Here is a 13,333-nt window from a genome sequence, read left to right as displayed (position 1 = left end):
ATAGGGTAAAGCAGCTGGATCACAAATGGCAATTGGGCTCTCTACGTCTTTCATGAGCAGAGACTGCTTCTATCTCTGTTCACACAGCACCCTACACAATGAGTCCTGATTAGATCAGGGTCTCTGGGCACTATCATAATATAAGGAATAAGCAATCCCAGGAAGAAACAAACAAGGTAATATGACAGAAGAGCAACTGACCTCCAGTAATGAAGCTGCAGTGATTAACGACGCAGAGCGAACAACCTCACAGGCTCCAGGTTATCATACATCCGTGCTGCATGGGGAAAGTCACAGAGAAGACGTGCGAAGCTGCCTGTGTGGTCAGTCCCTTTCATCTAGGTTATGGAGCGCTCCCTGCCTAGGCGCTGGCATCTGACCCTTCTGACTGCCACGCGCACCGTACACCCACAGTCAGTCTCAAAGGACAGATAAGATCAGGAGTTTGTAACATATGGCTCAGCTGGGGACGATGACGAGCTGCACCATCCCTGGAGGTGAGGAGGCCAAACTCCTTTTGTAGCTTCCGATGCAGGTCCTTGCTGCTACACCCCTTTGCCCTTCCTGGGGTGAAGCTCATTCCTAAACTGCAATGGTCCATTCCATTGGTGCCCATGCAGAGGGAGGAGCAAGACCATGATCCTGCCTCCTTCCCACTGCCCAGAAAAGTGGGGAGGGGCTTCAGAAGTGCCTGACTTTTTAGAAAGTAGCACAGGGTAGGGGAAAGGCACCACCCCTGTCACACTCACATGCTAGCCAGGCATAACAGGGCCTTAAAAAAGGAGAGGAAAGATGGTCTGATAGTCAGCACATAGCCTTGGCTTAGTTAAAATCCCTGCTCTGACAGACTTCCTATTGGTCCTAAGGCAAGTCACTTATGCCCAGATTTTAAAGGCATTTAGGTGTGGTGGCAGGGCTCAGACTCTCAATGCCTAACTGATTTAGGAGCCTAAATCTCATCAAAAGTGATTTGGGTACTCCGGTGAGTAAATTTCATTGACTGTCAGCTGGGTTTTGGCTCCTAAGTCACTTCTGAAAATAAGGCTGAGGTGTTTTTTAAAGTATTACCCTTAGTCTCTCCGTGCCTCAGTCCTTCATGTGGCGAATGGGATAACAGTACTGCCCTGCCTCAGAGGGGTTCTGAGGATCAATACAACAGGCTGGAGTGTCAAACATACGACCGATGGGCCGGATCCGGGCAGACGAACAGTTTCATCCAGCCTGCCGACTCTCCAGGGATCTGTGGGCTTGTCTACGCAACTCCAGAGTCCTCACAACACGGGTGTGATTTGTAGAGCGCACCAGCGTGCTTCACTCTAACTGCCCCGTGTAGACCCTGCTAGTGTGCATTGATGTAGTCCTGTTTCAAACAGGACACTAAGGAACATTTAGTGCGTGCCAGCAGGTTCCACCCAGGGGAGATAGAGCACAACACACTGGTGCAATCTACAAATTACATGCTCATAGTCCAGACTCCGGCGTGGCAATCCAGCAGGACCTCACGTACAGGTGTTGAACCACATGGTAGCATTTAAGAGGCACTGGAGGGGCATACAGTCAATGAAAGCAATTGCCAACATGGTTTATATTCATTTATTTCTATTTGAATCTCTTCTGCTGAATGTGGCACATGCCAAATGCTAGGGCATCGGATCAGGCCAGCCACATGAAATGAGTTTGATTCCCCTGATTAGAGATTGTAAGGTGGTCAGATACCATTGTATTAAGGACCACGGATGTTCCTGGGGTAGGTAGCTAGATAGACGGCTCCAGGTTGATTTTCAGAGGTGCTGAACACTTGCTGCTACCACTTACATCAAGCACAATTTTGGGAGCTCAGTATGTATGAAATTCAAAGTACAAATTCAATTCCAGCTGCAAGCTCTTTGGGTTGAGACTCTGTCTTTAGGCAGTGTGGGCCAGTGGGCAGGGCACTAGACTGGGAGTGAGGAGATCTGGGTTCTCTTCCTAGCTCTGACACTGACCTGCAGGGTGACCTTGGGCAAGTCACTGCCACTCCCTGTGCCTCAGTTTCATCAGCTGTAAAACAGGGATAATGCTACTGACCTCCTTTGTAATGCACTTTGAGAGCAACAGATGAAAAAATATTAGACAAGATCTTGGTATTTTGATTATCTCACTGGCTTTGGCACCTGGACGATGTATCAGCATCTGAGTTAGTTCAGCATTTTAAAATAAATAAATATGCAACTATCTTCCACTTACCTTCATACCGCAAATTCCCCATATGCAATATGGCTGCCAGAAGCTTTGAGATCTCCCAGTTCTCAGTGTCGGTGAACATCAGGACTTTCATTGCAGAGCGAATGTTTGCATACTCCTTACTATCGTCTCTGCCATCACAGGTAGTGCAGTTACCCTGGGAAGGAAGGGCAGTGACACAGTGTGTGCAGTGCACGCAGGAAGCAGTGTATGTGCATGCAGGAAGCAGCACAGGTACAGAAATCTGTAGCCATATTGTATACTGGGCCCTAGTATTTTCCCCACTAAAGTCAATTGAAAAAGAAATCTCATATTATGATATAAATCCTCAGTTCTCACTCAGCTAAGTTTCCACTGAAGTCCATGGGCATTTTCTAAGCAATGAATGAATGAAAGCTGACTATGGATCTCTGGATTTGGCCCTACTGTAAATATTCTGCAAAAGTACTGTCCAAACAGACCTTCAACCTACAATGACACCACTGCCATCCATCTATCCCAGTGTGTGGCTGAGATCAGCATATGAATGGAGAAGGGCTGACCAACATTAAACCCTAGCAAGATAGTGACAGAAGAAAACATGCCAGAGGTCCCCTTTGATCTGGGACATATGGCCACAAATGGTCAAGACAGTCGGCAGTACAGGAGTCCTCCCTTTCTGGACTCCTCACTGATGCTGGGTTGCAAGAAACACCTTCCACCATCTCCAACTGCCCTATCCATGTTGATGATAACTTGATTATACATGACTTTACCACCTCCCACTTGGGTTATGGCGGTGAAATCTACTCGGGCTTGAAAGCATAGTCCTGAGAAATCTCCAGATAGTGCAGACTGCAGCAGCACACCTCCTCAGAACATAGATCACTGTCTGCTCATCAGCCCTGGTCTCCACTCATTCCACTGCTTTCTGCTAGAACATCACGTCACATTTAAGGTCTCGGCCCTCATTTCCAAACAAACTTTAAATGGTCTGGGCTAAGCATACCTAAAAAGCACACCTCAACTGTCCCACTTCTCAGGAGAAATTGAAGTAGAGAAGCCATGACATGCAGGAGACAGGATGCCTTCAGCGGCTAATCTAAGGCTGTGGGGCTCACTCCTGCAGGAGCAAACAGCTACAACAGACCTCTAGGTTGGGTCTCAAGTTTGCAACAAACCTCAAAGCTCCCATGTGGGTCTCACACCGTTTCAGGTTAGGAAACATTTCTCGCAGCTCTGGTTGTAACTCCCTTATATACAGAGATAATCAGGAAAAGTCACAAGGCCCAAGATCTTTCTCTGCTGTTCTTACCATAGCGAGGTAGTTATAATCAGTGGCTTTCCCAAGACCCAGCTTCTTTTTCTGTTCTGGTGTCATTCCTTTCAGCATACAGTAAAATACATGGTAATTCCGCTCATCGTGGGCCTAGAGCAGAAGAGGAGGGAATCAGTTCTGCTAGGAGGATGAGCCTGCCGACAGCCAAAGAAAGGAAAGACCAATACACACCCCTGCCTTTTCTCAATTGCCTCACCTGTCTGCAGACTCGAGATTTCTCCAGCAGGTACTGCTCAATCTTTGCCCCTTCGATGGCTCCCCTCTTGTTGAAATGGATGTCGATGTATTTACCAAATCGGCTGGAGTTGTCATTACGAATCGTCTTCGCATTTCCAAAAGCTGTGAATAAGCAACACAATACGGCAGAGGTGAGATCTGTACCCAGACTCAGGAAGGAATCTGTTTTGTCAGTCTAGGGCAACAAAAACAAGACACAAAATGGAGCAAGGATGGCTCAGGAGATTGGTACCAGGTTGCACAGCCTTTCATCTGTGGGTCATAAATCCAAATTCAACCCAGGGCAGAGAAAATGGGGATGTTTATGGGGAGCTCCTCCCAGAATGGGGTTGCATAAGAGACAGCGTGAAGGAAGAGACATTTGTCAGCTGAAGGCGAGGAGGATGATCTGAGCTAAGTGATGGGTGAGAGAGATTATTTTGGCAGCAGCATTTTGGATAGACTTTAGTGGGTAAGGTCAAAAGGGGGAGACTGCAAGCGGTGAGGTGGAGGAGGATAAGAACATGAGAATACGATTTGGCCTGTGGGAAAGAAAGGAATGGTGGGTCATCCATGGAAATGTGCAGGTGCTACACCAACCACCAGAGGGAGCTCATGTTCAACAAACAATACAAATCAGCACATTATAGAGATTAATTAATTCAGATAATAATTTAAGGAATATAGGCCTCAAACAAAGTGCATCCTCCAGATCACAGCAAGATCTATACACATAGAAACCTGAGTGGAAAATCGCACTGACCTTAATGTCTGTTTTATTTCTACAACCATGAAAGGCTTTTTCTGAATTTTGGCTACAGATATCCCGATAAAAAGAGCACCTATTAAAATAATTTGTCATATGTCACATTAGAGTGGGAGGTTAGCACAGAGCTCCACCACTTAGTCTAACAAGGGTAACTCCACAGGCGTTCCATCAAGTTCAGTCCTGGGTAGACCGTTACAATAATGCTCTTTTTCTAACAGCTTCAAGCCTCTACTATAACTGTAACTTCGTAAAGATAATTAGTTTAACCCACAAATTAAAGCCCCAATGCTGAATCTCCTAGACAGACAAAAGTCTCCTCTAAGTCTTATTACTTCGTTCGATCAAGTCTGTTCCCTCTGAAATAAGCCGTTGATCTTGTTATATGCCTGTCCACTAGAATGCCTAGCACCGCTGGCATGGCACCTGGCAGGGTTTCAGAATCTCAGTAACACCGGGCCAGCTTCTGGGACCCTTGCTCTGGTTTAGTAACGAACTCCTATCGACTCCTTTTGAAGTAAAGTACTATTGAGTAAGGACATTGGAATCTTGCCCAATGTTCTCAATGATGATGGGGCAAGATAGTGAGTCCGTATTCACGGCAGTGAGCAGTTAACTCACAAAAGTAGTGCCAAACTATTCATGGGAGTCCCTGCTCACCTATGTAAATACGGGGCTGACAACGTGGCCTTCATTATGTCTTGAATCTTCCTTGAACTCTTTTGTTTTTTCCTCCTGCCTCATACAGAATTCTGACTCTCCACAGCAGCTTTCTAGAACCAGGAAGCTGTGTTATTGTACAAGCAGCTTCAAGTGTTCAAAACTGATCAAAGGACAAGCTGGAATTGCTATTATTGTTTCTAATACAAAGTATTTGGTTCTGAGGCTTTGATCAAATTAAATGCAGGCTCATGTTAACCAGTGAGTTAAACCAAAGGTAGGTGCTGTACGGAATCGTTACCAAGCAAAACCTTCACAGCTGTTAGCTGAGCAGAGTGCCTACGTCATGATGGTGACAGATTTTAAGAAGAGCACACAATGCCCATTTCTGCACCAGAAGGAGCACACAGATAAACCCATTTTTTTTTCCAAAATTGTACAAATTTTGACTATATTTCATTTAGAAATTTTTTTTGGAAAAAAACCATTTTGAAAACATTGACCCTTTTTGATTTTCTATTTCAAAACTGCTTTTTGTTTGTAAGTTTATTTATTTTATATATTTTTTACAGTTTTTATATGAACTTTTTAAAAAAAGAAAAAAGAGCTGAAATCAAAATGAAAAGCTGTGAATTTATCAAAACAAAATGTTTTGATTGATCTGAAATGACATTTTCATGGAATTTTAGTTAGTAAAAAATTTCAGCGTTTTGGCATTTTGTTCCAATTGGGGAGGAGAAAAATGTTGAAATCTCAATTTTTTCTTCACAAGATGGAAAATCTATTTTCTGACCAGCTCTAGGGTTGAGCTCTTCTAAAAGTCTGATCCCAGTGGTGGGTGTTGAGCTAATGCAATTCTGGCTCTTGCTGTAAAGCAATTATTGGGAATGCAGTTTAATTTTAGCACCCCTCTATACTATTAGCAGAAGTGTTTCCCTCCACCCACTGTCTTTTCAAGGCTCACCTTCTAAAATGGGGTTTGCCTCCAGCACCTGCTGTTCAATCCAGGAATGCTGCCCGCTGATAGCAGCCAGGAACTGCAGGATCAGTTTGGTGCTCTCCGTCTTCCCTGCACCAGACTCGCCACTGTACAAGTTGAAAGGAATTTACGTGAGTAAATGCCTGTCTCATGCACAGCAGGGCCCTGCTCAGCATTCAAACAAACGGGCTGGAAATCTTGAGGTATGTGTTTCTAGTACAGTGGACTGTACATTTGGATTTCAAACACACTGAACGTACATGCATTCACAGATTCCAAGACCAGATGGGGACCACGATGACCTCTTGTCTAATACAGGCCATAGAACATCCTCAAAATAATTCAAACTTGGATCTGGGGATTTTGTATGGCCTATCACAGGGATAGGAATGAACTGCAAGCTTAGGATCCAGATTTGATTTTGGATCAGGAATGCCACTCAAAATCTACGGGGGCCTATATCTTAACTTCAGGGTCAGGCACCATGCTACCAGTTCGATAAGTAAGGGGCTACGATTCTGTCACAGGTATTTTAGTAAAAGTCAGGGACAGTAAACAAAAATCCACAGAAGCCTGTGACTGTTATATCCTTGGGGCAGCCAGAAATCACTTGAGACCAGACAGCAGACAGCTAACAAAACTACCACTTATTTACAGACACAGAGCTCGCCTAACCGGCCGAAGCTGGCTGGGCTATCCCCTAATAATCTAACTCAGTTGCCATAGGAACAAAAAACCATGACAACCAAATACACAACAGTGACCTGTTCCTGAGCAGGGGCAAAGCAGCAGCCCCTGGACTGACAGCTGCTCCAGCCCTGCCCCAGAAGACATCCCGGAAAGCCAGGAACCCATGATCATAGCCTTGTTGATAAGCAAATTCAGTCCAGCATTATAGCTTTCTGAGAGTGTAAACATCAAGAAGACAGAGGAATCAGTTTGGATCAGAGAAACTTGCTTGTGTTCAGATGACAGCTGGTTGGCCAAGTGAAGCAAGTTCTCTGTCTTGTTTCAAGCTGACAAAATGCTTTAAGAGACAGCTACGAATACACTCTGTACATCTAAAACATTACAATTCCACGGAAGCCATTTTTATAGGTGCCATGGGGCTCTGATGCTATTTCAGACAAACCCTTTGAGCGTAAATAGGAGGGGAGGGGATCAGTGGGGAGAAGGAAGGGAGATCGTCTGTCTGATCATCTCTCTATTGAGATCAGGTCCACATTGCAAAAGAGTTTCAGAGTACCTGATGGAGGGTCTTGATTCTGCCACTCTAATTCATACTGGGCAGTGTCTTACAGTGCAGGTAGTCCCACGGATTTCAGCCGACCCACTCGGGAGCAAGGTATTGCTCCAAAGTAAGTGCTTAGACAGCTTAACTATGGAGTAAGTTATGGCTGGAGGCAGGAATTTCTGGGTGTAATTAATTCTGTGGCCTGTGTTATGTGGGAGGTCAGACTGGGTGAAGATAATGGGGCTTTCTGGTCTTCAAAGCTATAGATCTCTGCATGTATAGTCACCTGAGGAATAATGGGATGAAATTAAAGAGAAGGTTTAAGGTGGATATCAGAGAAAACATCCTGAGATTCACCTTGATTAGCCTGTGGAATAATTATCAAAGGCAGTGGTAGAAGGCCTATCACTTGGAATGTTAAAAACAAGGCTTGACCGACCTTGCATGGGGAGAGATATGGACTGGATGTTCTAATAGGTCTTTTCCATCCTTAACGTCTGGGATTGAACACAATTACTTAACCTATTAGCCTCAGCAAAGAGGCCAAGTCATAGGTATGTCTTGTGCAATTCCCAGCTTGGCAAGACAGACGCGGGCTAGCTTTGATTGTGCTAAGTTGCTAAAAATAGAAATATAGCCATGGTGGAGTGGTGGTGAGTTAGGCTAGGCACCCAGCTAAGTTCCTAGGGTCCTGGGCAGGAATGTGGCTATCCCATCCTGCTGCTCGTGCTGCAGTAGCCACACTTCTGTTGCTAGTGGGATAGCTCAATCAAAGCTAGAGGACGCACATCTATCCAAACTGGAAATTATGCCTCCAGCTCCAGCACAGATGCAACCATAGACTCATGCGTCTGACGAAGTGGGTATTCACCCACGAAAGCTCATGCTCCAATACGTCTGTTAGTCTATAAGGTGCCATAGGACTCTTTGTTCCATAGACTTTGAACTTCCTGTCCACCCCTCCAGGAGGGGCCATACTAACAGGCAGGGGCGGCTCTAGGCATTTTGCTGCCCCAAGCATGGCAGGTAGGCTGCCTTCGGCGGCTTGCCTGCGGAGGGTCCGCCGAAGCCACGGGAGCAGCGGACCCTCCGCAGGCAAGCTACCGAAGGCAGCCTGTCTGCTGCCCTCGTGGTGACTGGCAGAGCGCCCCTAGTGGCTTGCCGCCCCAAGCACGCGCTTGGTGTGCTGGGGCCTGGAGCTGCCCCTGCTAACAGGCTGGTGTGGGGAAGCTGACACTGCCACTGCCTATGCTGTGCTGTTTGGCTAAATGCTCTTTGGACTTTAGCCTTGCACTTTTCACAAGCAATCAAGGTATGTGTGCTCAGCACCTTTGGCAGGATGGAATCCTAGTTCAGGATCCGTGCTGGGCCTGACATTCACAAACCCACCTTATGATGCAACACTGGTCCCTGTTGTTACGTTGCATGTTGTAGTAGCAGTTGTCAGCTATTGCGAAGATGTGGGGGGGCATCTCCCCAATCTTTTTGTTGGTGTACAGCCGTATCTGCTCTGGAGAGTAGATAGGTAACAGCTGGTAGGGATTCACTGCCACCAATATCGAACCTGTATATGTCTAGAGAAGAAGCACAAAAAGGTTTATTGGGACAAGGTGCCCCACCCGAGCAGCTTTGGCAGCCAGGACCAAATGCAAAGGCAAAACAAGACCGGGATTTTCAACTGCCACTGGAAAGGTGCTGCTCATTTCAAAAAGTCATTTGCAGGGTGAATTCTGGAGTCAAAATGAAGCAAAAGCCTCAACTGTGCGGATCAACACAAACCAACCCAAAACTCCGAGCCAGATTTAAATCACTGTGAGATTTAGATCTGGGTTTTCAACATGGGACCATCTCTGCAACAAACATGGTCAGAGCCACCAGAGACGCACATCTGTCAGGGGCATTACGAGGGTCTACTGCCTGGACTGCCCAAATAATACAGTTGTTTGCAGTGTTGTTGAAGCCCTGTTGTTTAAAATTTGACAAACAGCCCAAATAATGAAGGTATGTCACAGAAAAGGCCTTTGATCCATCTCTACCACAGGTCGCTCAGGAGCCTGGAGCTGTGCTGTGATATTGGACAGCTACTCTCTGGGGATCATTGTCACCTTCCTACGACCCTCCTTTTGTGATACTCCTTTGGGGATGACATGGGGGCGGCAGAGGAGGAAGAGGGTGCAAGCAGCCACTCCCTCTGCACGGTCATGCTGATAGCAGCCTTCATTTGGCAGGAGGTGCTGGGGAACCCAAACAGGAGGGACATGGTAGCATGGCTGGCAAAGCTAGAGACCCCAAAGGAAGAGTGTCTGGGGGCAAGGATCCCATAGGCTCACTCCCTGTTTGTGCTGGTGACTCCAGGCAACACTGCAGACAGCTCAGATTGCAGCTCATTAAAGTTTGCCGCTTCTCACCACGTTCCCCCTTCAGGCCCCCCACAGGGGCCCTGTGAGCCCTGGCCCAGTGATGATCCGGGTCTTCGGTGGCATTTCAACGGCAGGGGGGCCCTTCAGTCACTCCGGGTCTTCGGCGGCATTTTGGCCACAGGGGGGCCCTTCAGTCACTCCGGGTCTTCAGCGGCATTTCGGTGGCAGGGGGGCCCTTCAGTCGCTCTGGGTCTTCGGTGGCATTTCAGTGGCAGGGGGCCCTTCAGTGCTGCTGAAGACATGAAGCAACTGAAGGGCCCCCTGCCACCAAAATGCCGTTGAAGACCCGGACTGCCGCCAAGTGAGTACAAGTGCCGCAGCTCCCCTGCTTTGTCCCAGGCCCCCTGAATCCACTGGGTGGCCCGGTCCCCCTTAGTGCCTCGGGAGAGTATAATTACAAGGGCATAATACCTCCAGACAGCCCTGTTCGAGGTGCATCTTCTTTCTTCTCCACATGCTCCATGGGCCCTTACATGAAACCAGTTATAGGAATTGACCGTGATCCAAGTTGCGTATCCTAAGATGAGTGTCAATGATCGTGCCAAGGTTAACCTCTGGCACCTTAGTGCAGCCTCTCTAAGTGAAGGGGCCTACTGCAATTTAAGATGTGCTGCACCAACTGGCATTGAGAAGGGGAGAATGGTTTCTAACCCTTGGGCAGTACAATCCTTTGCAATCTCTAACTCTTGTGATTCATTTCTAGCAGGCTTCTCCTAGGGCTTAATGCCTGCTGGCCAAGGAAGCTAACTGGCTGGAGAAGAAAAGGTTACTCGCCTTGTGCAGTAGCTGAGGTTCTTCAAGATGTGTGTCCCTACAGGTGCTCCACTCTAGGTGTCTTTGTGTCCCTGCGCCTCAGATCAGAGATTTTTGGTAGCAGTGTCCGTTTGGACTGCACATGCACTCTCCCCGTCTTGTGCTGTGCTTTGATGCTAAATAGTGCGGTGCAGGCAAACTGCCCTCAGTTCCTTCCCTACTGCAGAGCTCATATGGAAGAAACCCAAAACAGAGGGTTGGAGGCTGAAGGTATTTTTGGTAAGAGTTTGGGATGCGGCCATAATGTGATCTTGTCCTTTAATAAAGGCAGGTGTGCCATTAAGGCTCCTCTTTCTCCCCGTCTCTGAGCAGACGTGATGGCCACTAGGAATGTGGTTTTTGTAGAGAGGTGTGGAAATGAGCAAGTGGCCCTAGGCTCAAAGGGTGACCTTATAAGGCAGTTTAAGACAAGATTAAGGTCCCATACTGGTGCAGAGTCTTTGATTGGATGGTAGAAGTTACCCATACCTTTAAGAAGTCTTTTTGTTGTAGGATGAGCAAACACCGAATGATTATCTGTCTCCTGGTGGAAAGTGTTAATGGCTGCGAGAGGCATGTTTACTGAGTTTACAGATAGGCCTGACTTCTTTAAGCTTTAGGATGCAATCTAGCACAATCGATAGCAAAGTGGATGTAGAAGTAATCTGTCTTGCATCACACCAGAGTTGGAATCTCTTCCATTTTTGAATGTATGTGTGACAGGAGTTATTTTTTCTGCTAGGTAACAGTACTTCCTTCATGTCCTCAGAACAGTTCATTTCTAAGCTCTGGAAACATCGAGGAGCCATGCTTTGAGCCGGAGAACTTGCAGATTTGGGTGATGGATCAAGCCTGCATCTTGAGAAAGAAAATGAGTAATAGGGTGGAAAGTAATTGGTGGACAAGCCATCAAATGAAAAAGGTTCAGAAACCACATCTGTCTTGGCCAGGTTGGAATTATAAGAATAACTCTGGCCTTTTCTTGCTTAATCTTGAATATCATTTTGGATATTGTGGAATTGGTGGAAAGGCCCATAAGAGATGCCTGTTCCATCTGAGCAGAAAAGCATTTCTGAGAGAATGGTGACCCAGGCCTGTTCTGGAGCAGAATTGGGAGCGTTTTTTGTTCTCGGCTGTGGCAAACAGGTCTATCTTTGGAGTTCCCTAATGTATGAATAAGCTGTGAAGGATGCTAGTGTCAGCTTCCCATTGATGATCTTTGGAAAATTTTCTGCTGAGAATATCTGCTGTAGTGTTCTGTATGCCCAGGAGGCAAATTGCTGAGTTGCCGATCTGCTGATGAATGCACCAGTTTCACTTCCTCGGCACACAGAGAAGGTGATCTTGCTCCTCCCTGGTGGTTTATGTAGACTATACATGCAATCGTGTCTGTCAAAATCTTTACATATTTGTCTTTGATCATTGGTGGGAAGCATGAGCCAGTGTTCCTGACTGCTCTCAGCTCTAGTAAGTTGATATGTAGTGTGGATTCAAGAGGGGACCATTTGCCTTGAATGGTGTAGGTGTCCAAGTGGGCTCCCCATCCCATTAGGAGTGCATCCGTCATCAAAATTGGTGTAGATGTTTGTTTAGTTGGAGCAAATGAGACTGGGGGTGATAGGTTCAGGCCTCAACTAATGCATCAAAATTGTTGTTTGGATGTAGAAGGTTGCGATGCTGATGATTGTGGGGCTGTTGGTCTCCATCTTTGTAATCCCTGCCTGTTCCTTTGAGGATCATAATTTCTCTGGGGAGAGGGAAAGTCAGTAGGGGCAAGATCTCTGCTATCTGGTACATACTACGTCTCCTTCTTTGGGCAGGCATGTAAATACCCAGAGAACATAATGTGATCCTAGAATATTTTAATGTGTGTAAGGATTCATCAGATCTTTGTGCAAACAATTTACATCCCTCAAAATGGAGGTCCTCCACCATAGCTTGCACCTCTCTGGGAAAGCCAGAGAGATGAAACTCAAACTCTTTCCTCATGACAATTGCTGTGGAAATGGAACGAGCAGCTGTATCTGCAACATCTAGAGACTCCTGCAATGCTGTTCTCACAAGGAGCTGACCCCTCAGCAACGATCATGGAAATTGCTCTTTCTGATCCGACAGGAGGTGTTCAAAAGGTGTTTAATTTAGAATAACTGGTATGGTTGTATTTTGACATGAGGGCTTCGTAGTTGGAAATCCTAAATTGCAGAATCACTGAAGAATAGGATTTATGTCCAAATAAATCCAGTCTCTTCTAGTCCTTATATGGTGTAATTTTAGCGCAGTGCTGTCTGCCACGTTCATTAACAGCATTGTCAACCGGTGAATTTGGGGAAGGATGAGAAAATAAAAAGGCCCTGTTTGTAAAGGGCACATCAGATTTTTTGTCTGCTCTTTTGCCTGTTGGAGGTCTTGTGGCTGGTGTCAGCTATATAGTTTTCCCGGGATCAAGCAATGCCTCGTTGATGGTGAGTGCAATTTTTGCTGATGACAGTGTCTGTAGGATGTCAGGCAGTTTACGCTGTGACTCTTTGACTTCTTCAGGTGGGATTTACAGGGAATCCACTACCCTCTTAAAGTGGTCTTGAAATTGCTTGACGTCATCTGCTGTAGTTGGAGGAGGAGGCATGATCACCTCATGAGGAGATGATGAAGAAATGTTGGTCATCGGAATGGCTTCCTTATCTAGTCTTTCCTCCTGTTCCTCAAAGGTCTCCTCTTGAGGATCAAG

General features: G+C 46.4%; 1 protein-coding gene across 1 annotated transcript in view; it reads right to left on the bottom strand.

The window, feature by feature from the left end:
* The window catches only part of MYO7A (myosin VIIA), a 192,737-nt gene that overhangs the window by 82,651 nt on the left and 96,753 nt on the right, over window positions 1-13,333 (bottom strand). The window contains 7 exon segments of the mRNA XM_030557917.1: window positions 202-257; window positions 260-277; window positions 2,227-2,380; window positions 3,518-3,631; window positions 3,738-3,880; window positions 6,148-6,269; window positions 8,786-8,970. Of these exon segments, the coding sequence (XP_030413777.1) occupies window positions 202-257; window positions 260-277; window positions 2,227-2,380; window positions 3,518-3,631; window positions 3,738-3,880; window positions 6,148-6,269; window positions 8,786-8,970 (792 nt within the window).

This window comes from Gopherus evgoodei, chromosome 1 (assembly GCF_007399415.2).
Source record: "Gopherus evgoodei ecotype Sinaloan lineage chromosome 1, rGopEvg1_v1.p, whole genome shotgun sequence".
NCBI lineage: Eukaryota > Metazoa > Chordata > Testudines > Testudinidae > Gopherus > Gopherus evgoodei.
The sequence above is the reverse complement of the archived record's forward strand: the minus strand, read 5'-3'. Positions and strand labels throughout refer to the sequence as shown.